The sequence below is a fragment of the Scyliorhinus canicula genome, chromosome 5 (genome assembly GCF_902713615.1).
Source record: "Scyliorhinus canicula chromosome 5, sScyCan1.1, whole genome shotgun sequence".
Taxonomy (NCBI): Eukaryota; Metazoa; Chordata; class Chondrichthyes; order Carcharhiniformes; family Scyliorhinidae; genus Scyliorhinus; species Scyliorhinus canicula.
Window position 1 is genome coordinate 121,190,846 of NC_052150.1, and position 26,402 is coordinate 121,217,247.

A 26,402-nucleotide genomic window follows, 5' to 3' on the forward strand; every position below is an offset into this window, starting at 1 on the left:
GACTCAAGTCTTCCAGCTCAGGGACACACTGTTGGCTGTACACACAAAATTGGATTATAATTTGTTTCAACCTCAGTAAACTTTATTTAAACAACGGAGGGAATCGAGTTATATATTTTCATTAACTGCGTTTATTTTTTGTTCATAAATTTACAGTACCCAATTTTTTTTCCAGTTAAAGGCCAATCCACCTAGCCTGCACATCTTTTGAGTTGTAGGGGTGAGACCCACGCAAACATGAGGAGAATGTGCAAACTCCACCCGGTAAGTGATCCGGAGCTGGGATCGAACCCGGGTCATTAGCGCCGTGAGCTTAACTGTGTTTAATCAAGTGGTCAGAATTTACTGTAAGAAGAGAACGAATGTCACCCAGTATATTTTTCCAATATATTTTCTACGCACTTTTTCCCTGTTCCAAATGGTGCAGCACCCTCTCAAAAGAAACGGAGACGAGTGTGACCAGGGCAAACAACTTTGTGTCTCCTTCACCAATCAGGTTAACAAATCACTTATGTACAGCACAGAGGCTGAATAGTGAACTAGAAGCAAGTTAAACTAGCGAGTTCAATATCAAATCCAGTAGAATGCAAAATAAATTATACAGTTTTGTTCAATCAACCTGAAATTGCATATGGATTTTAGTTTTCGAAAGAATCATTTTTTTAACTACCGAGTTCAAAACCAAAAGTAATCTTCTTATTCATACCAATTCTTTACTTGCCACAAAGGTGAGATTGCACACATGACTATTTTAAATTAATGTCTTCCTTTATGTGGATTTGTTGCTTGTAAATAAAGAAAGAAGCAAACATTATTGAATAATATCAAGGATTACGATTTATTTATTGCTATCTACACCAGGGAAGTAAACAAGATTTTATTGTATTGTGCATATATTTATCTTTTTATTGGTTGAATGATGGCGATTCCATTCATTGCTGCAATTTCACTTGCACAATTTTTGATTGTGAACATATCATGAGTGATCAAACATTTATACATAGCAAAATGATGTGTAATGTGACAAACGTGTGATATTACATAAAATCATGTGTAATAATCACCAGGCTAACCAAACTGGTTTTAAGGCATTAAAGTAAGAATTTAAACTATTAATAGTAAATTTTAGCAAGTAACCTAAAGTGCTGACCCTCCAAAACATTTGCTTGCACTGTACTCAAAAAACATTTTATCAATGATTTAATGGGTTTAACTTTAGCCATATTCTTACTTTAGCAATAACATTTGAGTCAAAGATTCATGATTTTAATGTCTGAACAGTAGGTTTCTGAAAAATCTGGTGTGCAAGAAAACTGATTTGAATGGTATAAAAGTTTGAGGTGAGTATTTTCTGTTAGATTTTTTTTTAACACAGCTTGAAACTTGTGCTATTTCAAGCTTCCTAATACTAAAGCTGATAATACTAAACTATCATTCTTGTTCAGCCACATCACAGAAGGAGGCATGAAATGCGGCAAGTCAGAGTACAAAATCGCATATATTTTCTAATTGGGAAAATTTGATTACGTAGCTTTAATTGCACATAGAGACAGAATTATAAATATTGGGAGCTGGGTAAGAGTACTTTTGTTTGCTCAGATATTCAACCAGTACGGAAATAAAAATTAAAATAATCATTCATCATTAAGCTTCCAAAATACTTCCATGCTTTTAAACGAATGGCAGATTATTTTAGGTCATCTGACAATAAAGATTTCTCCAAGACAAAATAATTAAAACATAGAAAGGCAGTAGATATCCACAAAGGTAGATATGTTTCTGTATGTTATCATTTTCCAAATATGTCATGAAAGCACCAAAAGCAATTAATGCAAATATTCTTGACCCTGGTGATGAATTTTATGTTGCTCGAATCAGTCATTTATTTCCAGGAAGAGTCCCCATGTACTTGCATATGATGGAGAGCATGACTTCATCCGCACCTGCTCCTATTGACATCAACCTCATATCCCTCAAGGATAAAATAAGAAAAGAGAATCATTCATTGACCTCATATAGAGAGATATAATCCTTACGTTTAATTGTATTTGGCAAATTGCATGCTGCAATGCCCAATGTTTCAAGAGTATTATGATCCCTGCACAGACCGATATTGTTTTTAAAAAGGAAAGAATCCTCACGATACCAATGGAAAGAAAACCGTTGGATAAGATTTTTTAGAATCATAGAATTTACAGTGCAGAAGGAGGCCATTTGGCCCATCGAGTCTGCACTGACAGACCCTGGTAATGATTTTACTATAACAAACCAACTAGAATCAACATAATTCAAACATTTAATAGGTGAAGAATATTTCAAATAAAATGGTCAACTTCAATTTAAATAGTCAATGAAATAAAAATATGCCTCATCTGGTTACAAGCACTCATATTACTTCCCACACAAATATGGGCAACATGCAGTCACAGTCTTTCAAACTCCTCCTTCACTTTGAAGATCTTTCACTTCGCTTCCATCTGTTTTAAACATCGAGTCTCATTCACCAGCAACTGCATTTCATCCAAAGTTCCTGGGCACAGACACCAACACAATGCACACATCTACGAACCCTCTCTCATGAAGGTTATCAGAGCTGATGACGTGTAATCCCGAGACTCCCTTCTCTGAAACCTTTATACAGTCTGGAGGGCTCTGGTACCACTTCAACAGCAATGGGTATTATCCAATCCATAATCCCTCACTCTCCCTGTCTTCAGTGTTCTGCGCTTTCCAGCACTGTCCCTGCTCTAACCTGAGGGGCCTCCTTCGACACCAGGATCTGTTCTAATACAGCCAAACATGAAGCTGTTCCATTCAGAGAAAACCTGGCCTATTCTCTCTTTGCACCAATTCTTAATATTCTGAATTGCCTTACAGGAAAAACCGACCGAAAACATCTCTGCTGCAAACAGCTTTCTATTTACCCTATGCTTCTTAGCTGGTCACCTCCATGGCAACTCCAGGTCAGATGGACATTTCTTGGAACCTAATAATGCCACAATCAAGAAACCACTTAACCCTCTTCCAAAATACTTCCCAGCACATTTTGTTCTGAAAAAGTAATCAGACAAAATAATTCCAGACTTTTGAGTAAAATTAATTAACAGGTATTCTGTGCTCAGTGTATGTTCTTTAAAATACATTTTAATGATATCTTTTTAAAAAAGGAAATTTGCTTCTAAGTTACCAAGAAAAGACCAGCATTTAAGGACAAGGATGGTATCAAACTCAATCGAAACCCTGAAGGAAAAATCGCTAATACTCAATTTTTAAAAATGATTTCTGGTAATTTTCAACATCTTCTGTTTTACTAAATGATTTATGTTAACCTCTTTTGAATATACGTATTTTTAAAATCACATGCTATTTGATTATTACTGAAAAAGCACCAGTATGTTTTTTAAAAAATTGCAAACCCCCCCTCCCATCTTCTCTTTCGCAAGGTGTTTAGAATTTCATAGGTTTGTGTGACATGACAAAGGGTGCTGGCCATTCTCTGGTACTTCATTCATAAGAACAAGGAGCAGGAGTCGGCAACTCGAGCCTGTTCGACCATTCCATGATCTCCCCTCGGGCCCAACTCCACTTTCCTGCTCATTCTCCATAACCCTTTAACCCATTACTAATTAAAAATCTGTCTCTCTTCTCAAATTTACTCAATGTCCTGGCATCCACCGCACTCTACGGTAAGAAATTCCACAGATTCACGGTCCTTTGTGAGAAGTAATTTCTCATTTCTGTTTTAAATCTGCTGCCCCTTATCTAAAACTATGGCCTCACGTGCTAGATTGTCCCACAAGAGAAGCATTCGCTCTCCATCTATTTTGTCAATACCATTTATCATCTTATATACCTCAATGCAACCACATCCCTCCTCCGTCTCACCAATGCCTTACACAGTTGCAGCAATACTACCTTACTTTTATGCTCTATCCCTTTAGCTATGAAGGCCAAGATTAAATTTCCCTTCCTTATTACCTGAATATCAGTTTTCTGAGATTCATGCAAAAGGACACCCTCTGCACCAAAGCATTCTGAAGTTTCTCTCCATTGAGAGAATATGTTGCCTTTTCATTTTTCCAACCAAAATGGATAGCCTCACATTTATCTACTTTAAATTCAATTTGCCAAATTTTGGTCCACTCACTTATCCTAGCTATACCCATCTTTAAATTTCTTACTTCCACTGCAACTTACTGTCCCACCAATTTTAGTGTCATCTGCATATTTGGCTATAGCAGCTTCTAATCCTACATTCAAGTCATTAATATATATTGTAAGTAGTTGGGGCCCGAGGACTGAACCCTGTGGCACCCCCACTAGTTACATCTTGCCAATCCATTGGAACCTTTCCTGTACAAGGGAATTTTGGAATATTAAAACCAATGGATCAACAACCTTTGCTGATAAGTGCTGGGAATTTTCCATCTTCAATTCACATAGTTTGGTATTACATAGAACATAGAACAGTACAGCACAGAACAGGCCCTTCGGCCCTCGATGTTGTGCCGAGCCATGATCACCCTACTCAAACCCACATATCCACCCTATATCCGTAACCCAACAACCCCCCCCCCCCCTTAACCTTACATTTTAGGACACTACGGGCAATTTAGCATGGCCAATCCACCTAACCCGCACATCTTTGGACTGTGGGAGGAAACCGGAGCACCCGGAGGAAACCCACGCACACAGGGGGAGGACGTGCAGACTCCACACAGACAGTGACCCAGCCGGGAATCGAACCTGGGACCCTGGAGCTGTGAAGCATTTATGCTAACCACCATGCTACCGTGCTGCCCACAATTGATGATGATTTTTCCAGGTTCCTCCCTTTCTATTACCTCTGAATTAGCTGTGGCTATTGGCATGGTACTTGTGTCCTCCACCGCGAAAACGGAGGCAAAGCATTGATTTAACATCTCCGCCATTTCTGTGTTCCCCACTACTAACTCTCTAGTCTCATCTGCCAAGGGACCAACATTCACTTTAGCTACTCTCTTCCCTTTTATATACTTGTAGAAGCTTTTGCTATCCTTTTTTATATTTTGTGTTAGATTTCTTTCAGAATTTACCTTTGCTCTTTTTATTACTTTTTTAGTAACCCGTTGTTGATCTTCAAAGTTTCCCAACAGTCTACCACTGGCCTGTGCAATCTGGTATGCCTCTGTTTTTGTCTTTATTTTAATCTTAACTTCCTTGCTCCCCTGTTACATTCCTTCTTCCTCTCTGGAATATAAGACCATAGGACAGAGGAGCAGAATTAGGCCAAAACTATTCACGATACTCCAAGTGGGGTCTGACCAGACCCTTATAGAGCCTCAGAAGTACATTCCTGGTCTTGTACTCTAGCCCTATCGACATGAATGCTAACATTGCATTTGCCTTCTTAACTGCCGACTGAACCTGCACGTTAACCTTAAGAGAATCATGAATAAGACTCCCAAGTCCCTTTGTGCTTCTGATGTCCTAAGCATTTCTCATTTAGAAAACAGTCTATGCCTAAATTCCTCCTTCCAAAGTGCATAACCTCATACTTTTCCACATTGTATTTAATTTTCCACTTCATTGCCCACTCTCCTAACCTGTCCAAATCCTTCTGCAGCCCCCTTGCTTCCTCAATACTACCTGTACCTCTACAGATCTTTGTATCATCTGCAAACTTAGCAACAGTGCCTTCAGTTCCTCTTCCAGATCATTAATGCATATTGTGAAAAGCACACCACTAGTCACTGGCTGCCATGTTGAAAAATACCCCTGTATCTTCATTCTCTGCCTTCTGCCAGTCAGCTAATCGTCTATCCATGCCAGCATCTTACCCTCAACACCATGGGCTCTTAACACCATGGGCTCTTAACTTATTTAACAATCTCCTATGCCGCATCTTGTCAAAGGCCTTCTGGAAATCTAAATAAATCACATCAGCTGGTTCGCCTTTGTCTAACTTCCTTCTCCTCAAAGAACTCTTTGTCAGACATGACCTCCCTTTGACAAAGTTGTACTGACTCAGTCCTATTTTATCATACACTTCCAAGTACTTTGAGATCTCATCTTTAATAACGGACTCCAAAATCTTACCAAGTCCGAAATCAGGCTAACCGGCCTATAATTTCCTGTCTTCTGCCTCCCTCCCTTCTTAAACAGCGGTGCTACATTAGCCTCCTCCCTTCCTGCCTCCAGTTCTAGTTGGGATAAATTGAATATCGCCTTAAACAATGGCCACTGCTCATCAACTGTCCTACCTTTTAATCTTCCTGATCAATCCACTGGGGCCAAATCTATCCTCATGCTAATATAATTACCTTTTGTAACTCCAGAACATGAGTATGGGTATCTAGTTTATCGCCCTCAAACTGAATTTGAAATTTTATCATGACCTCATTCAAATAGTTATTTATCAATTGGCTATTCCCGTAAGTAATTCTTATTAATAAGTCTAAGAAAAGGTTTGAAGTCCAGTGGCTTACAAAACCAAATTTGTTATCCAAGGGCTTAAAGCAAACGATACTGGTTAGCGATCAATTCTGACCAAATTTCCCTTCCTTAACCCCAGGGATGCTGAAGGCAGCTAAAGTTCTTTTCATGCCCTCTGAGATCTGCTAAATCAACACAAAACCATGATCAAATGTGGAACCTTCTAGGTTTGTGAGACTGAGTCAATGAGATACCAAAATTTTATTAGATCCACAATTACCTCAAATGCATAAATTTGAGAAAGGATTAGATTGTATTTCGAGATAAAGATTTTCTAGGTTTGCGCACTAGGTCATCTGATCACAGTGATTATTTCCTGCACCTACACAGCGCAGCAAAATTTTCCCGATAAACATACCATATGATTAGAAACCTACTGCGGGATTCTCCATGGGCAGGATCCTCCATGTCGCCGGCAGCACATCCATGCCCGCTAGTTTCTTGATGGTGTGGGATGGGAAACCCCATTGGCCAGCTGCAGGAATGGAGAAACCCACTGCCGGTGGGGGCGCGCCACTCCTGAAAACAGGGCTAGTGGAACGGAGAATCCTGCCCCTTATTTAACTGGATGTAACTTCACAACATGTCAATTGCTGAATATCTATTTTAATGGATTCCAGATTGAATTATATAGCTAATGTGTTGCATTTAAAACGTGAAGAAAACATATTTGCAGTTAAACTCAGTTCATGTATGTATCCTTTAATCTTACTCACCTGTACAGTCTGCTCACCAGCACTTCGTTAGTAAAACCCATTCCTCCCCAGAACTGGAGACAGCTGTCAGCTACCTTACGAACCAGGCGGCCTGCCTTCAATTTTGCCATTGAGGCTAATTTTGTTGCATCATTTCCTTGAATATATTGAGCTGAATAAGAAGATATAAATTTAAACTATAACGAAACTTAAAAGTAAATCTTCTATGAACATAGCCTGACACAAAGTTTGTGTTTGAAGGTAGTATCATATTTGCAGGTAGTGCAGTGGGGGCTGGTAGTTGAAGGGTTTACCATGACAACATAAACTGCAAGGTAATGCTTAGTACAATAATATCTCAACCCCCTGAAATACTACTGCCTTGGACAAACCTCAATGTGTGTTATTCTTTGCAACAAATTAATATCATAACATTGCCACTGTTTGCCAGCAGAGTTTGAGATGGTTACAACTCTCATGGAGGTCACAGGGTATGGCCCATCAGGTTTCCAGTGACCTCAGCCAAGTACGAACTTCCCAGATAATGGAATGGGGCGGCCTCTTAACAAGGGGAGTCTGCTTAGTATAAAGACCGCGGTCTAAATGAAGGCCAGGACGGTAGAACCCTTCGGGGAGTGGAATAGAGAAATTGCGTATCTCATTAAACCCAGTTTCGTATCCTACCTACTGTTTCTTTGTGGTCACTCTGTGCAGATTCCATAGAGACTGATAGTGACAGGTCCCCCAGATCAAATTAATTGATTTGAACAATAGTGATGTCATGCCATGTAGCTGTGACTGGCATCAATTTTGAGATTTATTGTAACTCACTATATTAGAATTTTTTTTTCTCATGTTATAATTGGATTGGATTTAGGTTTATTGTCACGTGTACAAAGGTACAGTGAAAAGTATTGTTCTGTGTACAATCCAGACAGAATGTTCCATACATGAAAAAAAACAGGATATGCAATAGATACGCAATGTAAATACATAAGACACAACCATCGGGTGAAACATCGGGAGTGCAGTACTACTCAGTAAAGAAGATGCATGGAGGGATCATTTCAGTACATTAGAGGGTTATTCAGGAGTCTGGCAACTGTGGGGAAGAAGCTGTTTTTGAATCTGTTAGTGCGTGTTCTCAGACTTTTGGATCTCTTGCCTGATGGAAGAGGTTTGAAGACAGAATACCTCGGGTGTGAGGGGTCTTTGATTATGTGACCTGCTTTCCCAAGGCAATGGGAGGTATAGACAGAGTCAATGGATGGGAGGTGGGTTCACGCGATGGACTGGGCTGTGTTCACGGTTATTGTCACAGGTAGGCTTACATTAACACTGCAATGAAGTAACTGTGAAATCTGTAGTTTCTTATGGTATTGGGCAGACATACCAGACTGCGACGCAGCCAGATAGGATGCTTTCTGGTCAATTTGTTAAAACCTGGCAGAGTCAATGTGGACATGCCAAATTTCACTATTTACCTGAGGAAGTATAGGCGCTGTTGTGCTTCCTTGGTCGTAGCATCACAGTGGGTAGACCAGGACAGATTGTTGGTGATATGCACACCTAGGAATTTGAAGCTGTTAACCATCTCCACCTTGGGGCCATTGATGCAGACAGGGGTGTGTACAAACTACAAGTGCTAAAAATATTACTTACCCGACTGTACTCACCCAATCAGCTGGTTCCACTTGCCCCAAGTCACTTTTGAATCCTGGGTAGCACTCCACTCTCACTCTTTCTCAAGCTCTTTTATCCTCCCGGCTCTGCTCTCAGTCTCACTCTTTCTCACACTTTATGCTCCGGGCTCCACTTTATCTCCCGGCTCCATCTCAGCCTTGCTCTTTATTATTCTTGCCCTGTCTCTGCTCATTTTCCTGTCATGCCACTCTTGTTTTTTTTTAAACAAGAACGAACTGCATTACACTGTTTCACTTCACTTTGCGAGGGCTACTTGATACCATACACAGTCAAATGCTGCTTTAATTTCAAGGGCATTCATTCTCGCTTCACCTGTCATTCAGCTCTTTTGTCCATGATTGAACCAAGTCTGTAATGAGGTCAGTAGGCGAGTGGCACTAGCGGAATCTGTGAGCAGGTTATTGGTGAGTAGGTGCCACTTGATAGCACTGTTGATGGCAAGTTCAATCACTTTGCTGATCAAGGATATACTGATAGGGCGGTATTTGGCTGGGTTGGATCTGTCCTGTTTTTGTGTACAGGATATACCTGGGCAATTTTTCACATTACTGGGTAGATGCCAATGTTATAGCTGTACTGGAACAGCTTGGCTGGGGGTGCAGCATATTCTGGAGCACGCGTCTTCAGTACTATTGCTGGAATATTGTCAGGACCCATAGCCTTTGCAGTTGTGTGCAGTTTTGGTGTCCTTATCCGACGAAGGATATTCTTGCTATGGAGCAAGTGCAGTGAAAGTTTATCAGGCTGATTGCTGGGATGGTGGGTCTGTCGTACGAGGAGAGACCAAATCGGTTAGGATTATATTCATTGGAATTCAGAAGAGTGAGAGGGGATTATCTAACAGGATTAGACCAGGTAGATTCAAAAAGAATGTTCCTGATGGTGGGGAGTCCAGAAGTAAGGGTCATAGTTTGAGGATAACAGGTAAACCTATTGGGACTGAGGTGAAGAAAAATGTCTTCACCCAGAGAGTGGTGAATCTGGAATTCACTGTCACAAAAGTAATTGAGGTGAAAATAGTGTGTAATTTCATGAAGGAATTAGATATAGCTCTTGGGATGAAGGGATATAGGGGAAGGCAGGATCGGGAGGTATATTGAACTTGGTGATCAGCTATGATCATAATGAATGGTGGAGCAGTCTCAAAGGGCCGAATGACCCCTTCTTGCTTCTATTTTCTATGTATGTTTCTATGTATCCAGTGCCATCAGCCATTTCTTGATATCATGTGGAGTGAGTCAAATTGGTTGAAGATTGACATCTGTGATGCTGGTGACCGAGATGGATCATCCACTCAGCACTTCTGGCTGGCTGAAGATCATTGCGAATGCTTCAGCCTTGTCTTTTGCACAGATGTGTTGGACTCCTCCATCATTGAGGATGGGGATATTTGTGGAGACTCCTCCTCTGGTGAGTTGTTTAATTGTCTAATGTTTAATTGGATATGGCAGGACTTCAGAGCTTAAGTGGAATCACTTAGCTATGTCTATTGCTTCCTGCTTATGCTGTTTGACATGCATGTACTTCTGTGCTGTAGCTTCACCGGATTGACACCTCATTTTATGGCATGTCTGATGTTGGTCCTGGCATGCCTTCCTGCACTTTTCATTGAACCAGGGTTGATCCTCTGGCTTGGTGGTAATGATAGAGTGATGGATATGTCAGGCCATGATGTTACAGATCGCGGTTGAGTACAATTCTGCTGCTACTCATGGCCCACAGCACCTCTTGGACGCACAAGAAACTTGTTCAAATTCTATCACATTTAGCATAGTGAATTATGTTACCGCCACCTGTATCAGGTACAGCCCGCATTTTTAACACTCCCATGCATTGGACGAAACTGGGCTAGGAATGCAGATAAAACAAAGGGAACAATTTATCCATCATTCTGCTGCTTTCCATTAGGTAATCGGTTCAGTTGATCAGCTTAACAAGACACTGGCCACAAGCTGGCAGGGTCTTCATTAAATATGTAGCTTATATCCCAATGATTATTCTGAGCTCCTTCCCCTCCCTCAATCACCTTCACCCTGACTGCCTGGGATTAATCTTGTAGGCACCCAGTGGTAACTCCTGCCTGTGAATTTCCACTCCTGCATCCAATGGGTAGTGTATGTGGCTACATTCCAGCAGATTCCAATGAAGCAATCCTACTTATCTTGAAATTATAAAAATGTTTGATTTTGAAAATGATCAGTTAATGAAAGCTTCTTACCGACACAGCGATAAAGGAGAGAACGAACAAGTTCAATCTCCGTCTCGAGTTCGGCAAGACGGAAGTGCACTGTCTGGTTGTGTAAGACTGATTGGCCAAAGACTTTTCGTTGCCGTGCATATTCAATTGTTTCCTGTATGATGTTTTGCATTGGAGCCAACACTGCAAAGAGAAAAATAACATTTTTGCACAAGTGTTAATTGTGCACAATGATATTACACATTGAAACAGAAACACATTGGGCCAGACTTATCTGTTCCAACTTGGGACCAAAGTGCATCAGGCATAGTTTAAAAATGGGAGGGGGGACCAGAACGCAGGATTCCCGTCCACTCCATTCTCAATGCCAGTAGATACTGTGCAGATAAGGGGATCTGCGTTCTGCTGTTCCAATATTGCCTGCACTACAGCACAAATGGGCATTTCCAAACTTGCACAACTTTGATGAAGAAGGCTTGGCTTTGGTAGGTGACCTGAATCATACCAGCACAATGTCATGAACCATGGTTTAGAGGTGGGAAATGGCTGCAAGCCAAGGACAAATTATGTTGTCTACGCTACTTGTTATAATGAAATGTTGCAGCACAAATTATGCATTTTTTACGAAAGTGATTGATCATAGCGCTTTGTTTGAAAAGGTAAATGGTCATTATAAAGGGAAAGAATAGCACTGTGAAAGTGGAAAAATATTTAAATGCATTGGTAAAAAATGCTATTCCACATTGTAGTATTGAAATACAGACCTGGTTGTGTAAAGGTTCCTTCATATTTTAATTTTCTCATTGAAGTTCAACTGTTTGGATTTTTGAAAGCTTTCACAGAATCCCTACAGTGCAGAAAGAGGCCATCAGGCCCATTGAGTCTGCACCATTCTTGTAAAGAGTACTCTACCTAGGCCCACGCCCACATCCTATCCCCGCAATCCAGTAACTCCACCCAACCTTTTGGACACAAAGGGACAATTTGCATGGCCAAATCAATCTAAGCTGCACATCGTTAAGACTGTGGGAGGAAGTTGGAGCACCCGGAAGAAACCCATGTAGACATGGGAAGAAAGTGCAAACGCCACTCAGTCACCCAAGGCTGGAATTGAACCTGGGTCCCTGGCGCTGTGAGGCAGCAATGCCAACCTAGCTTTGATAGATGGCTGAGCTTTTAGTAAAGTGACAAAATTCAGCCATCTGTTTGGCTGCGTCAGAACTGATAGATAGCTGAGCTTCTGGCTGTGTTCAATGGCTTCAATAGATCCTGCTCAGTAACATCTTTTCACAAACTGTCAAGGAGAAATGTGAGCTTGTTTATTTTGACTACTTATGAGTTTTTAAGAGGATAATGTTTTTATAACGCTATTCAAGTAATATTTGTTTACTTGGACACATCATCTATCCACAATCTTTCTGCAGACTTTGGTCCACCATTCTATCATCCACTCCCTTTTGTCCCACTCAGTAGGGCTGTCCTCAAATTAGTTTCACATTTAGCTATTTAATCATAACCAGAGCATCTCCTTCAATAGCTTCTCTACACGTCCTACACCTCTGGAGTAATCCCTGATCCACCACTAAATTCTGGTGGGCTCAGGGATATTTGGTGTCAATTGGCTCAATAATTAGCCTAACTGACAACTTGCTGCGAGTGGGCAAGTTTCTTTCATACGCCTGTTCTTGCCTCCAACTTAATTTTGGAAGGTTTTCCTGCCGTCGAGAAACTGGTGTGTGGTTACTTACTTGATTAAGTGGGCCTGGCTGCCATGCTTCCAACAACGATGGCCTACATTTATTCCAGCCCCTGGATTTTTTTGTCCATTCCTAGGAGACTAAGCAATGTTTTGTTTTTTGCGTAACATATGGCTCACCTACAGTAGAAATTACTTACTTGCTGCAACTGCCCACAGGCGCTCCTCCTGGAATTGCAACATCTGATAGGTGAAGCCCATCCCTTCTTCCCCAATGAGATATTTTCTTGGAACCCTTACGTCTTCAAAAAATATCTGTGCCGTATCTGATGACCTCATGCCCAACTTATCGATCTTTTTAGCGACTTGGATTCCTAAAAATGTAATTCATATGGTTAACTAATTAACAATACTGAATTAAATTTCCTATTCTCAACAGAAATGTTTCCTTCAATAAATACAAACAATAAAGACAAACAATAGAAATAAAGTACTAAGGACTAGTCTACCATCAGTCAATAACAAGGTTATGACTTTTAAGTCCCTCTATAAACATGGGGACAGGACCTCGGCTGACATTTCAGTGCAGTGTTGAAGAAGTGCTTCATTGCTGATGTCACTGTCTTTTGAATGATAGAAGGCTCAACCCAGGCACCTTTCTCAACAACAAAAACTCCCTCAATCCTCTGACCACTCACAGGTAGGGAGTGGTATTGAATGATGTGACCAGATAAGGAGCCACAAATGGATGCAGGCTGCATCGGAGGTGGGGTTATGTGGAAAGCGTGGCCCTTCCAGCCAAGTTTCCCTTAAATCTCTCTTAATCATTAGACCTCTTCCGATTTTTCATATTATCTCCTCCGCATCTCGTTTGCTTTCCATTATCTACTGCCCTTTTTACCACAACCACATCCTCATCACTATTCGGGCAGCACGGTAGCATCGTGGATAGCACAATCGCTTCACAGCTCCAGGGTCCCTGGTTCGATTCCGGCTTGGGTCACTGTCTGTGTGGAGTCTGCACATCCTCCCTGTGTGTGCGTGGGTTTCCTCCGGGTGCTCCGATTTCCTCCCACAGTCCAAAGATGTGCAGGTTAGGTGGATTGGCCATGATAAATTGCCCTTAGTGTCCAAAATTGCCCTTAGTGTTGGGTGGGGTTACTGGGTTATGGGGATAGGGCGGAGATGTTGACCTTGGGTAGGGTGCTCTTTCCAAGAGCCGGTGCAGACTCGATGGGCTGAATGGCTTCCTTCTGCACTGTAAATTCTATGTAAATTCCAATCCCTTTTCAGCGAACCATTAATTAAGTTTTCTATCCACCCCTCATTCTTACTCTAGTCTTTCATCTCACCCTAAAGTTTCACAAATCTACCCCTACCTCACTCACGTTTGCCAGTACGAATAGCCCTCACTATTGCCCTATTTTCCTCTCATTCCCATCATTCCCGTTACAGTTCCTTCAAATGCTAAATTTACTTATTTTTTTAAAAATTCAGATTAAAATGAGGAAAGCAGTTGCTTATCTTTCTCTGTCTCACTGCTATCAGGAATTCACAACCATATTTCCTAACTCAACAAAACAGTGGATGAACAGTTAGCTTCAAAGTAGAACAGATTTTAAAAATTGAATGAATATTAACAAGCCTTTTCCTACCCTTCACTTGCCCATTCCCTGCCCTCAGTCTCTCTCCCCTCATCATACACACATTCTAAAGTTTATCGAAAACACAAAAGCTGCAAACATTGAAAGCTAGAAAGGAGAGAAACAATGTTCCGTCAGTACAGCTGACTGGGTAATGCTGATGCATCCTAGGAAATTGTCCATGCTTAAACTGTAGCATTCAAATTTAGATCAGAAGATTATAACTTTGGGCAAAAATATCAAGCCCAGGAATACATTTAATAACACTACTAAATGTGCAACTTTTGGACTTATTTATTTTAAACATGAGAAATTTCAGTTGCTGAAGAAAAAAATGGGTGAAAAATATTTTAAAGACTTGTTTTGAATGATTTATCGCCACATTGTGCAATCTCAGTGTAGTTTATCTTTGCTATAAAATAGCAGCTGCCTGATATCATGTAGCAGGGCACATTTTATTACACTGAAATCTTTTAGTGAGTGCAACCCATAAGAATGACAAGCACTGGGCAGCACGGTGGCGCAGTGGATTAGCCCTGCTGACTCACGGCGCCGAGGTCCCAGGTTCGATCCGGCTCTGGGTCACTGTCTGTGTGGAGTTTGCACATTCTCCCCGTGTCTGCGAGGGTTTTGCCCCCACAGCTCAAAAGATGTGCAGGGTAGGTGGATTGGCCACACTAAACTGCCCCTTAATTGGAAAAAATGAATTGGATACTCTAAATTTAAAAAAAAGAATGACAAGCACTTTAAGTGGCTATTATTGGTCTTCAATTAAACTAATTTCACATACTCCATTTACTTTCTAATAAATCTACCAGAATTCAGCAATTAAGCAGAGTCGAGGAGCTGAATTCACATTGAATGTATGGGAGTCAATGTTTCACAGATTTCCTCTGATATCTATTGATTTGTTAGCAGATGTGGCACTAGGATCTTCCACAAACCTCTCAGGTCAGTCCATATTTTAGATTCACTCTAATTCTTACCTGGTAATTTCATGGGCAGACATATGAGAGATTTGCTTTTATGAACTGGGCCATCACCAGTGTTTGCTAAAAGACACATCCAGTCAGCTTGACAACCATTAGTTATCCACATTTTCCCTCCATTTATTATGTAGTCATCTCCGTTCTTGACAGCGTTGGTCTCGATATCTGCAAAGATGGACCATTTTCTCAAGATATAAAAGATAACACAATCCACAAAGCATAGTGATCCAAAACATTTTAGAGATTAAAATTGGAGATACTCTGGACGATGGAGCCTCAATAACCTCCAGTGTATTAGGTGAGGAAGGGCAGGATGAAGAGCTGACAGCAGTCACAAACCATTTCAACAAGGAGTTCAGCAATGATTTCCTGAATGAAGAGTGGCCAAAGGGCAATCACAAAACTGAGGAGGAGGAATTAGAGTCTATACCCAAACCTCACAATATATCCTCTATGTTAGGTCCCTTCCCAACAGCCACTATCCTTGGCCTGAAGGAGTCCATTGAAGAGTCAGGCAAGTGTGCTTCGTTATCCTGACTGTAATATGCAACAAGAATGCGTTTCCTGCAAATATGTGTCTATTAGCATGGCTAGAGCATTGGCAAACTGATAGACGAGAGTTGGAATAAGGGGCATTTTCAGGATGGCAACCTGTAACTAGTGCCACATCCATGCTGGGGCCACAATTATTTACAATATATATTAATTTCTTGCACAAGGGAAATGAATGCACAATTACCAAGTTTGCGGAGGAGACAAAAATAAGTAGGAAGGCAAGTGGTGAGGATGACACTAAGAGTCTACAGAGGGATACAGACAGGTTAGGTGAATGGGCAAAAACTTGGCAGATGGAATATAATGTAGCAAAATATGAAGTTATGCACTTTGGTAGGAAGAATAAAGGAGCAGAATATTATTGAAATGGAGAAAAATTGCAGAAACCTGCAGCACAGAGGGATTTGGGGTCCTTATACATAAATGACAAAAAGGTAGCATACAGGTTCAGCAGGTAATTGGAATGTTGGCCTTTACTTCAAAGGGAACAAATGCCAAAATAGGGTAGTCCTGCTAAAACTGTACAAAGCATGAGTTAAACCACACCTGGAATACTGGACATTAGAGGCAGTCTAGAGAAGTTTCACTATGTTGATCTTGGGAATGGGGGATTATTTTTTATGAGGAGAGGTTAAGTAGGTTGGGCCTGTGCTCACTGGAGTTTAGAAGAATGAGGGGCAACCTTATTCCGACATATGGGATTCTCAGGGGGCTTTACAGGGTAGATGCTGAGAAGATGTGGGAGAGCCTCGGACCAGAGGGCATAAATCAGAGAACGAGGTCGTCCATTTAAGACCGGGATAAGGAGGAATTTCCTCTTTCAGAGGGTAATCTGTGGAATTCATTATCACACAGAACTGTAGGGGCTGAGCTGTTAAGTATGTTCAAGGCTGGGATAGACAGATTTTTTGATTTGGTGAGGGAATCAAGGGTTATTGGGATAAGACAGGCAAGTGAAGTTGAGGACATTTTCAGACCGGCATGAGCTCATTGAATGATGAAGCAGACTTGATGGGTCGAACGGCCCTTTCTGATCGAAAGGAACAAATATTCCAGCCAGGTCTCATTACTGGCTCTCTAATAAATGCTGCATTTGGCAGAAAACAGTTAATTATTTGTCCAACTTTGTATTGTGAAGGGATATCATCCAATTAAAATAAAAACTGTACATGGGGCAGCACGGTGGCACAGTGGTTAGCATTGCTGCCTACGGCGCTGAGGACCCGGGTTCGAATCCCGGCCCTGGGTCACTGTCCGTGTGGAGTTTGCACATTCTCCCCGTGTCTGCGTGGGTTTCACCCCCACAGCCCAAAGATGTGCAGGATAGGTAGATTGGCCATTCTAAATTGCCCCTTAATTGGAAAAAAGAATTGGGTACTCTAAATTTATAAAAAAAAACTGTACATTAAATCGGACAAGAGAATTTGTAGAAATATCTGCCGATTATGAATAAGTGATTTATGGCCCAACAGATGCTTATTTTCACCTGATGTACTGTGAAACTGATCAGAGCAATAATGTTGCAGTAATAAATCTGTGATATCAAGAGCAGCTTTATTGCTATATTGCTCTTATAAAATAAAAATATGTTTCGAATAATAATCTTTCATTGTTACAAGTAAGCTTACATTAACACTGTAATGCAGTTACTATGAAAAGCCCCTAGTCGCCACACTCCGGCACCTGTTCGGGTACACAAGAGGGAGAATTCAGGATGCTCAATTCACCCAAGCACGTCTTTCAGGGTATGTGGGTGGAAACCAGAACACCCAGATGAAACCCACGCAGACACGGGGAGAACGTGCAAACTGCACACAGACAGTGACAAAAGCCGGGAATTAAACCTGTGACCCTGGAGCTGTGAAGCAACAGTGCTAACCACTGTACTACCATGCCGTCCACACTTTCTCAATTAATCACCTTGTCAAGAGCAATTAGGGATGGGGCAGAAATGCTGGCCTAGCCAGCAACACCCACATCCTGCAAAAGAATTTAAAAAAAGTAACAATTCCATTTGTCCTATTTTAACCCTTAATCTTTCTTCAATCCCATTTCTATTTGCCTTATGTTTTACTATTTTCTATTTTCTTATTTACTTGTCTTGAAAAATTTGAAGGGCCCAGGTGCTATTCCTGCATTCTTGAAGCATTCATGCTCACCACCATTTTAGAGACATTGATTTTGGCAGTTAAAAAAAGATATCAACCATAGGCAAGTGAGTGGCCGCATTCATATGTAAAAGTTGGACTCCTATGGCACAATTTTTCACCTCAGGCGATGTAAGACGCACACTTTTGTCTGATTGTGATACCTAGCGTAGCATATCCAAAAGAGGTTCAGCTAAGTTTTAATTTTTAAAAAACTTTTCATGGTTTCTTTCAGGGGTCAGAAAAAGAACTCCTTTGAGGCACACAAAGAAATGTTGCGCCTCAGGGGCCCTACCCTCGTCTTCCCACCCCAAGCTCTGAACCTCCGCTGCTCATTTAACAAATTTTGGAGCTTAAGTTTCAAATCTCCACCTTCCTGATTTCCTGACGCCACACCATTCATTTTGGTTGTAATTGAAGATCCTGTACACATTTTAACTTTGTTGAAAAATATGGAAAGTCCATATTTGAATCACTTTTACATTTCAAATTAGAAAAATTGCTGCTGAATGAATACAAGTTCAGAATTCTCCAGAGCAGAATAGTACCTGGATGAACAAACTGTTCAGAGATGTAACATTCAGCCTATAATTTTGGCTGCAATTTTTATAAGGGTGACACACTGATCTTGCAAGTGATATGAGCTGCTATCTACACTGGAAAATCTCAGCAGGTCTGGCAGCATCTGTAAGGAGAGAAAAGAGCTAACGTTTTGAATCCAGATGACCCTTTGTCAAAGCTAAAGACAGAGAAAGTGGGAAGTATTTCTACTGTGGAGTGTGAATGAAAGATGAGTCCCCACCTCTACATCTGTCACAGTTCACCCTCTGATGTTAGTTGCTCTGCAGTTTGGCCTTTCACATCTTTTGTTCTCTGGGGACTGCCATTAGCATTCTTTCCCCTTGGTTTGTGTGGCTATTAGCACCCAGTTTCCCTGGGTTTCTGTGGCTATGACTCATCATTCATTCTCACTCCACAGTATAAATATTTCCCACTTTCTCTGTCTTTAGCTTTGACAAAGGGTCATCTGGACTCGAAACGTTAGCTCTTTTCTCTCCCTACAGAAGCTGCCAGACCTGCTGAGATTTTCCAGCATTTTCTTTTTGGTTTCAGATTCCAGCATCCGCAGTAATTTGCTTTAATCCAGTGCTATCTATACTTCCTGGCCACTAGGTGCTCAAACCCAATGTACCTACTTTTTTCTGAGTCACTTTTTGATCATTTTTATTTTAACTTAAATTTTTCCATTTTCCACCTGTCCTGCCGAAAACCTAGTTGAGCACCAGACTTGAAAACTGACATTGTGACAATTTATACTTAACCAGTGTAATCATTAATGAAAAAAACAAACTGTTTTCATATTAGTAACTGCCCGTCACTGACAACTAAAACAATCACTGGCTCTGGGAACTCAAAGTACCCAGACAAGCAAGTGCTTATTGCGCTGCGAGGACTGGGGTTCAATTTGAAGGGGGGGGGGGGGGTGTAATTCTCACGCACCTACCACCACCTATTACAAATATTAGTTCCAAACTAATCCACTTTAAAAAAGGCCACCCTGGAGCAATAACATCTTGCAGGTGGCCTTGCAAATAGACAGTAGGACCTCCAATCCTCAAAGGAAAGGAGTCCTACACTCAGGAACTGCTGGCCTATCTGATTAGCAGTTCTAGCAATTCGAACAGCACCACCTCTGGGACTGCAAGCAGGACTTGAGAATAATCGATACTGGACTAAGATACATCCCAGGCTTTTATGGAAGGAGACACGGGTATTTGCTTTGGAGGCCATGCAGGGAAGAGCCCTGTGGTGCACTGGGCACTTGCAAAACATGTATTGTCCCTTCTCCTCCAAATGACTGCCCACGCCAAGATATTCTGATGTGGGAAGGGTAACATTCGGGTCATTTGTGCTTGATAAAAACTCAAATTGGTTGTTAAAGGTTTTTTCAAAATGATGGGGAGACTGCCAATTTCAGCACTTGCCCACATACCATGTTATGGAGAGGGGGTAGTGTGGACGAGAAGACAGTGAGCTAACCACCCATTATATTTTATATGTCCCCCACTGGTCTGCCAAAAGTAAGCCCAACAGGGTGTTGTCAAGTCCAAACCGCTAATTTTGGAAATTGATTTGTCCTTATTCTACAATGGCTTAATTTATCAAATTGTTTGTACAGACTTGGGTTTCACATTTATTTTCCTTATAAATATATGTCATGTACTTGCAACATCAGATCCAGCTCCAATTTCACTGATTCCCAAACAGGCTACCATGTCCCCAGCAATGGTAGGTACGAGGAATTGACGTCTCAGTTCATCTGACCCAAATCTGGGAAAGGAATACCAAGTTTTTAATGATCGTCACTACTTTCTTACTCCTCGTGAACATTTTTAGATTACTCTACAAGGTGCAGAGGCTTGATCTAAATTAAACAAAGAATTGTTGTGTTTTTCTGCAAGAAATAAAGAATGGGACATTAGGCTAGTTTAACATGTTCACCAAGAAAGAACATTTTGCTTTCATGGGACTTAGCACGAATCTTTGGTAAAATGATGTGCAACTTTATCTTTCACAAACACGGCTGTTGGTAGAATAAATCAAAATGATTTCAGTGGAAATCTTGGCCTCCTACTCTTTTGGCGGAAGTGAAGCAGGGTGTAGCCTCAGCTGTCTCTGCAGATCGAGATAATGATCCTGCCCGAAATCCTGATGTTAGCGCATTTGAATATCATTAGGAAAGGCAAAGACAAAATAGTGCCAGAAATAAGAACATTTATACCAAATCAGTCCCAGAAAAAATTGAGAAGGGCAAAGGTCTAGGTGCAAAGCAACATTTAAGGAACTGCAACAAATTAAAGACCATGAGAATGCACAGAGATGGCATCTGCAAAATAAAGACTAGGAAATCAAAGTTTTTAGGAAAAACAGACAAATAACTTAAAATTGCAGTCTTGCCGAGAACATTCGATTTGCCTCAAACTGCAACAATTGACAGTATCCTTTTCCAAACTAACAAGTATTCCATTGTCATTCCAATCCATAACCTCCGATTGGTTTATAATAGAGCCATGGTGGATTACAACTGATTTATTCGTTTGATAGGCCATAGTTACATTAATTCCTTTAGTTAAATTTGTGAAGAATACGGTGCTTAGAGATTGACTGCAGTTAGTAGGCCTTTGTTTAAAGGTTTGCAAGACAGTCATTAACCGAGACCTGGGTCAAATGGTCCAGTCAATTCTGTGATTTGGAGATTTTGATGAGATGTTGGACAGAGGCAAGAGTGGCCCAGGAACTCCCTGTGACTGGACATGTACGTATCGCCAGTATGGTTAGAGAGAATATGGGAGATGTGATTGTACACATTCTGCTGCAAGTTCCTGTTTTTGGGTATTAACCAAGAAGTTTGGGATCACGCTCGGTGTAGAAGATTCAACAGCAAGGAACTGAAGGGTGAAAGAGGATGAATTAGGAATGTGGAATGTCATACCTTCTACCCAAGGACTTGTGTAATGCAATTCATAATTAAATTCTCTATTGTACATAGTACATTTCTGCTCAATCACGCAATGGGTCGAGTATTACTTATACCAAACAAAAATCAAAAGTACCAATAGGACCTTAACTTCAGCCAATTCTAGAGTCCAAAAAGTCTATAAGGTCCACATCACAAGTGCAATTTGAATCTACCAACAGATGAAAGAAGAGGGGAAATAATGGCACTCTTAGTTCTGGAGGCACATATTTTTTGTGTGGGATGTGGGCGTCCCTGGCTGGGCCAGCACTTGTTGCCCATTCCTAATTGCCCTTGAATTGAGTAGCTTCTTGGACCATTTCAGAGTCTGGAGATGCATATAAGCCAGATCAGGTAAGAGTGGCAGATTTATTTCCCTAAAAGGACGTTAGTGAACCAGATGGGTTTCTAAAACAACTGGCTATGGTTTCATGATCCAGATTTTTATTGATTTCAAATTTTACCATCTGCCATGGTGGGATTCAAACCGGGTCCCCAGAGCATTACCATGGGTCTCATAATCCAGTGACAATGCCACAACGCCACCACCTCCCCACCGAACATGTGAATGCAGCTGCCTGTGTGATGTGGAAGGATCTTGTCGAAAGTGCATTACTTATATTATTTCATAAAAATAATAACCTTGTTACTTGGGTGCCTGCAACACTTCCCAACCACATTAGCATATAACATGATCTTTCTAAATTAATCTGGAACCAACTGCCTGAAGGTACTGAGGAGTGGGATGGCAACTTTCCTTTGATACCTACAGAGAGGTCTGCTTAAAAGTCAGGGCCTGCCTCCATCTTGGAGGTGGGACTACCACCAAACAATGTCTGACAGCTCTTCAAATCCAACTGGGGCATTGTGGGGTCATTGGCCCTCTCAGGAAGAACATGAACTGGCCAATTAAGAGCCTCAATGAGCCCAAGGGCAGCCAGGCCATCTGCCACATCGCCCACCACTGGTAAAATATCAGCAGTGGGTAGCTAATGGTCAAGTCACTACCTGCCACGCCATCTATTTTATGCCATCTGGCTGCCTGCTCCCATTGGAGGGAGGGAGCATACATTTTTGACTGCTATCACTCCCTAATAGAATAACATTAGGGACCCATGAGTCACTGGCAAGAATTTCATGCTTCTCTGCCAGCGGGTTTTTAGGCAGGGTGGGAGTGGCAGCCTGAAATAGAAGGAATTGGCTTCCACTTGGTTTCTGCCGACTCTGACCTCAGCTGGGGCTGGCGAGGCCTTGGATGGTTCACCTGCCCTTGCCCCAATTAAGGTCCTTGAGTAGCTAATTATTAGCCATTTATGGAGCATTTCCTGTCTAAACTGAAGTTTTAAGCTGGTGCAGGGGAAGCCTGACAATGATTGGAGTTGGACCCCGGATGGTGGTTGGCAAGGCGCCTCCATCAGAAGCTCCCTTGTAACTGCCTGCCTGCCCGCCCGCCCGCCCCCCCCCCCCCCACCCACATGCTTGAAATTCCCACCGGGAGACCACAATGAATGCATACATGCCCTGTCTCAGCAAACTGTGCCAACATTAGGATGATGGGGAGAAGGGCTGCACCTCAGGACCTAGGATCAGGCAAATCCAGCCCTATGCTTCTACATGATTATTTGTGGGCACATTTGGGATTTCAATTGAATGGAATATTTATAATTACATTTAAGCACTAGGGAAAGGTCAAACCTCAGACAATACTGTTACTTTGTAAAATTATGTCAACAAATTATTAGCTCCATCTTAACTTTGGATAGCACTCTGGATTTTCCTTTACCAAATATACCTGCCAACCTGACAAAACAGTCAATACCTGGCTAGAGCTGGTGTCGCCATATCAGTCTGGACGCCGATTGCCATGGGAATCCCACCGCACGGTATGTTTCCCAGTTCTTCTGCCACTGCTATATTGTAGCTGAAATCCAAACCAAGTCCGCCATATTCTGGGAAAAGAAACAAAAAGTATTTCAACAGTATCAATGGGCTGAAGGCCAACATATTGATTTTAACATTAACTACCAAAAGAATGGGTGGGTAGGGGCTTATATCAGAGGTTAAAACACAATACATCTGGAACAGGAACCAAAGTCTCTTTGATTACATTCATTTTTACTTATAATGGACAAGGGAGGATAAGCGAGCTGCTTGCAGGAAAGGGTTGGTCATTTAAATATTGTAATGAGGTCTGCTTTTATTTTAAGTCCATTTTTAAACCAGAGGTTGTTGGATTTCTGAAGCCTCAGTAAATCTGGCAGGGTAAAGGAGATGAGAGAGGCGAATCCATGAAGACTCTTTCCCGCACTGCTTGTGGGCTAGGAGCACGGTGTTTCATCCAGATCCAGCAGGCTACAAACAAGCACACCACCAACTCTATCGGAACCTCTCCGATCTGGAGGAAGTACAATCAAATTTAGTTTGCAGTCAGGGGCAGGAAAGTATGACAACCAATGATGCAGGTTTAAGGACACAGAAGGAAGCACTGCAGGAGCCTCAGCTCCTTCACTAGTCAACAGGTCTGAGGTTCTTGCCGTAGATGAGAGTAAGGAGAGTAAGGTGGGGGCGGAGTTTAGCCTCCGGATCTCACTCTTGGGATCCCCGCTCAAAATGGAGGCCACTGTTAAGGATTTAAAATCGCTTCCTGATTTGTGCTCCCAGCAAATTCAGTTCTGGCGGGAGAACATGGTCTCCTGAATGCAGAATCCTGCCCAAGGTGCACTTACCGCAAAGACTAGTAGCAGGTTAAGAAGCACTGTTTCCTCACTGCTTAGAACTGCTGCCTTACAGCGCCAGGGATCTGGGTTCAATTCTGGCCTTGGGTGACTGTCTGTATAGAGTTTGCACGTTTTCCCAGTGTCTGCATGGGTTTCCACTGGGCCGGTTTTCCCCCAGAGTCCAACGATGTCACCGAGAGTCAAAATTGTCACCTAGTGTCCAAGGATGTGTAGGATAGGTGGTGTTACAGGGATAGGGTGAGGGGGTGGGTCGGTGTAGGGTGCTCTGTCAGAGAGTTGGTGTAGACTGGATGGGCTGAATGGCTTAGTCCTGCACTGTAGGAATTCTAAATTCTAAGATCGGGGAAACTTCAAATCGCAGCAAAGAATGACCAAAAATAATTGAGGGATAAATGAGAGTATGAGTAAACTAGCAAGAAATATAAGCACAAACAGGAAGAGTTTCTGCACGTATATAAAAAGATAAGCTAAAGCTATCATTTGTCCCTCTAAATAAGTATGGGGAATTAATAATGGGAAACAAATAAATGTCAGACTTTGAACAAGTATTTTACATTTGCCTTCATGGAAGAAGAGACAAAAGGCTTCCCAAGAATAGTCAAGAATAACAGAAGGGCAACAGAAAGGGAATAATTTAAACAATCTTTATGACCAGACAAAAACTACTAGGTAAACAAATGAGACTAAGGATTGACAAGTCTCCTGCACTTGACAGTCTTAAAATAAATGGCTGCAGAGATACGAGGGTTGGATTTTCCATCCCTGGATATGTGAAGCCCGTTTCCCAAAAGAATGGAGAATCGGCCAGAGGAAAAATAGGGATCCCTCTGTGATTCTTCAGTCCCTTGGGCCAGCAATTACATGGGCACGAATCACTTCTGGTATTTACCATCTTGGCCATGATGTGGTGGTCCTCGTGGTGGGCCAAGGGTGTAACTCCTTAGGGGAGTTGCCCCCAAAGTCCATCCGAGGGCCAACCCTCCTCCACAATACATTACCTGCCCCCTAAATGTTTTACAAACATTAACCACATTGAAGAGAAGCAAGTGCATTCCAAGCACTCAATCGTTTGACGTTTGATTGCAATGCACTTACCACTCTTTGATGTTTATAAAAATTGGAGTATTAGCACCTAGTCACTCATCCATGAAGGGAGATGAATGATTCAAGGTTACAGCTGGTTTCTGGAAGCTCTCAATCACAGCCCACTACGAGAAAGGAATGAATGACTTGCAGCGAATGGCTGAGGATTAAAACACAGGTCACAGCTGTTCTCCTTCGAGGAATGGACACATGGAGCCTCCAGGTGGGGGAGGACGGGGAATCCCGTTAGTTAGGAGGTCTTTGTTGGGGGTTCCTTCAGTTAAGGGGCCTCTGTGGAGGGTTTCTTCTTCATTTAAAAAAAAATCTTTATTGGCACACGTAGACTTACTTTAAGACTGCAATGAAGTCACTGTGAAAAGCCCCGAGTCACCACATTCCGGCGCCTGTACGGGTACACGGAGGGAGATTTCAGAATGTCTAAAGTACCTATTGTGGGAGGAAACCCGAGCACCCGGAAGAAACCCACACAGACAAGGGGAGACCGTGCAGACCCCACACAGACAGTGACCCAAGCTGGGAATCGAACCTGGGACCCTGGCGCTGTGAAGCACCAATGCTCACCACCGTGCTAGGGAGTCCCGGGATCTCCCTATTCATTGAGTTCCTGGGACAAGTTTCCCTATTAAGAGAGAGGTGTCCCTGGAGGATGGGGGAGTGGGGACGGTTCACCCCCATACTTGGAGGAAGGGGGCATCCAGACAATCTAGGGGTGGGAGGCTGCTTTGCAATACCGGGTGGCAGGCCGCAGGACTTTGCTATCGGGCCGCCCGCTTAAAATGGCAGCCCGATAGTAGGATTCCCGAGGGAATCACTCATATTCATCACCATGAATAACTTTGCATGACAAAGAATACGGAATTGCTTCATGAGTTGCGTTCCCAGGGAGATCGTAAATCAGTTGCAATTCTCCTCCAGCAGGAGAACATGGGCTGGATTCTCCGTT

At 42.0% G+C, this 26,402-nt stretch overlaps 1 protein-coding gene across 1 annotated transcript in view; it reads right to left on the reverse strand.

Moving 5' to 3' along the window:
- Nucleotides 1–814: 814 nt before the first annotated feature.
- zgc:85777 (uncharacterized protein LOC405871 homolog) overlaps nucleotides 815–26,402 on the reverse strand; it is an 87,000-nt gene continuing 61,412 nt past the window's right edge. The window contains exons 3-9 of the mRNA XM_038797563.1: nucleotides 23,437–23,566; nucleotides 20,325–20,431; nucleotides 15,396–15,563; nucleotides 12,967–13,140; nucleotides 11,092–11,253; nucleotides 7,191–7,341; nucleotides 815–1,972 (exon numbers count right to left, since the gene is read on the reverse strand). Coding sequence (XP_038653491.1) covers nucleotides 1,879–1,972; nucleotides 7,191–7,341; nucleotides 11,092–11,253; nucleotides 12,967–13,140; nucleotides 15,396–15,563; nucleotides 20,325–20,431; nucleotides 23,437–23,566 — 986 coding nt within the window. The 3' untranslated portion in view covers nucleotides 815–1,878. The remainder of the gene's footprint in view (nucleotides 1,973–7,190; nucleotides 7,342–11,091; nucleotides 11,254–12,966; nucleotides 13,141–15,395; nucleotides 15,564–20,324; nucleotides 20,432–23,436; nucleotides 23,567–26,402) is intronic.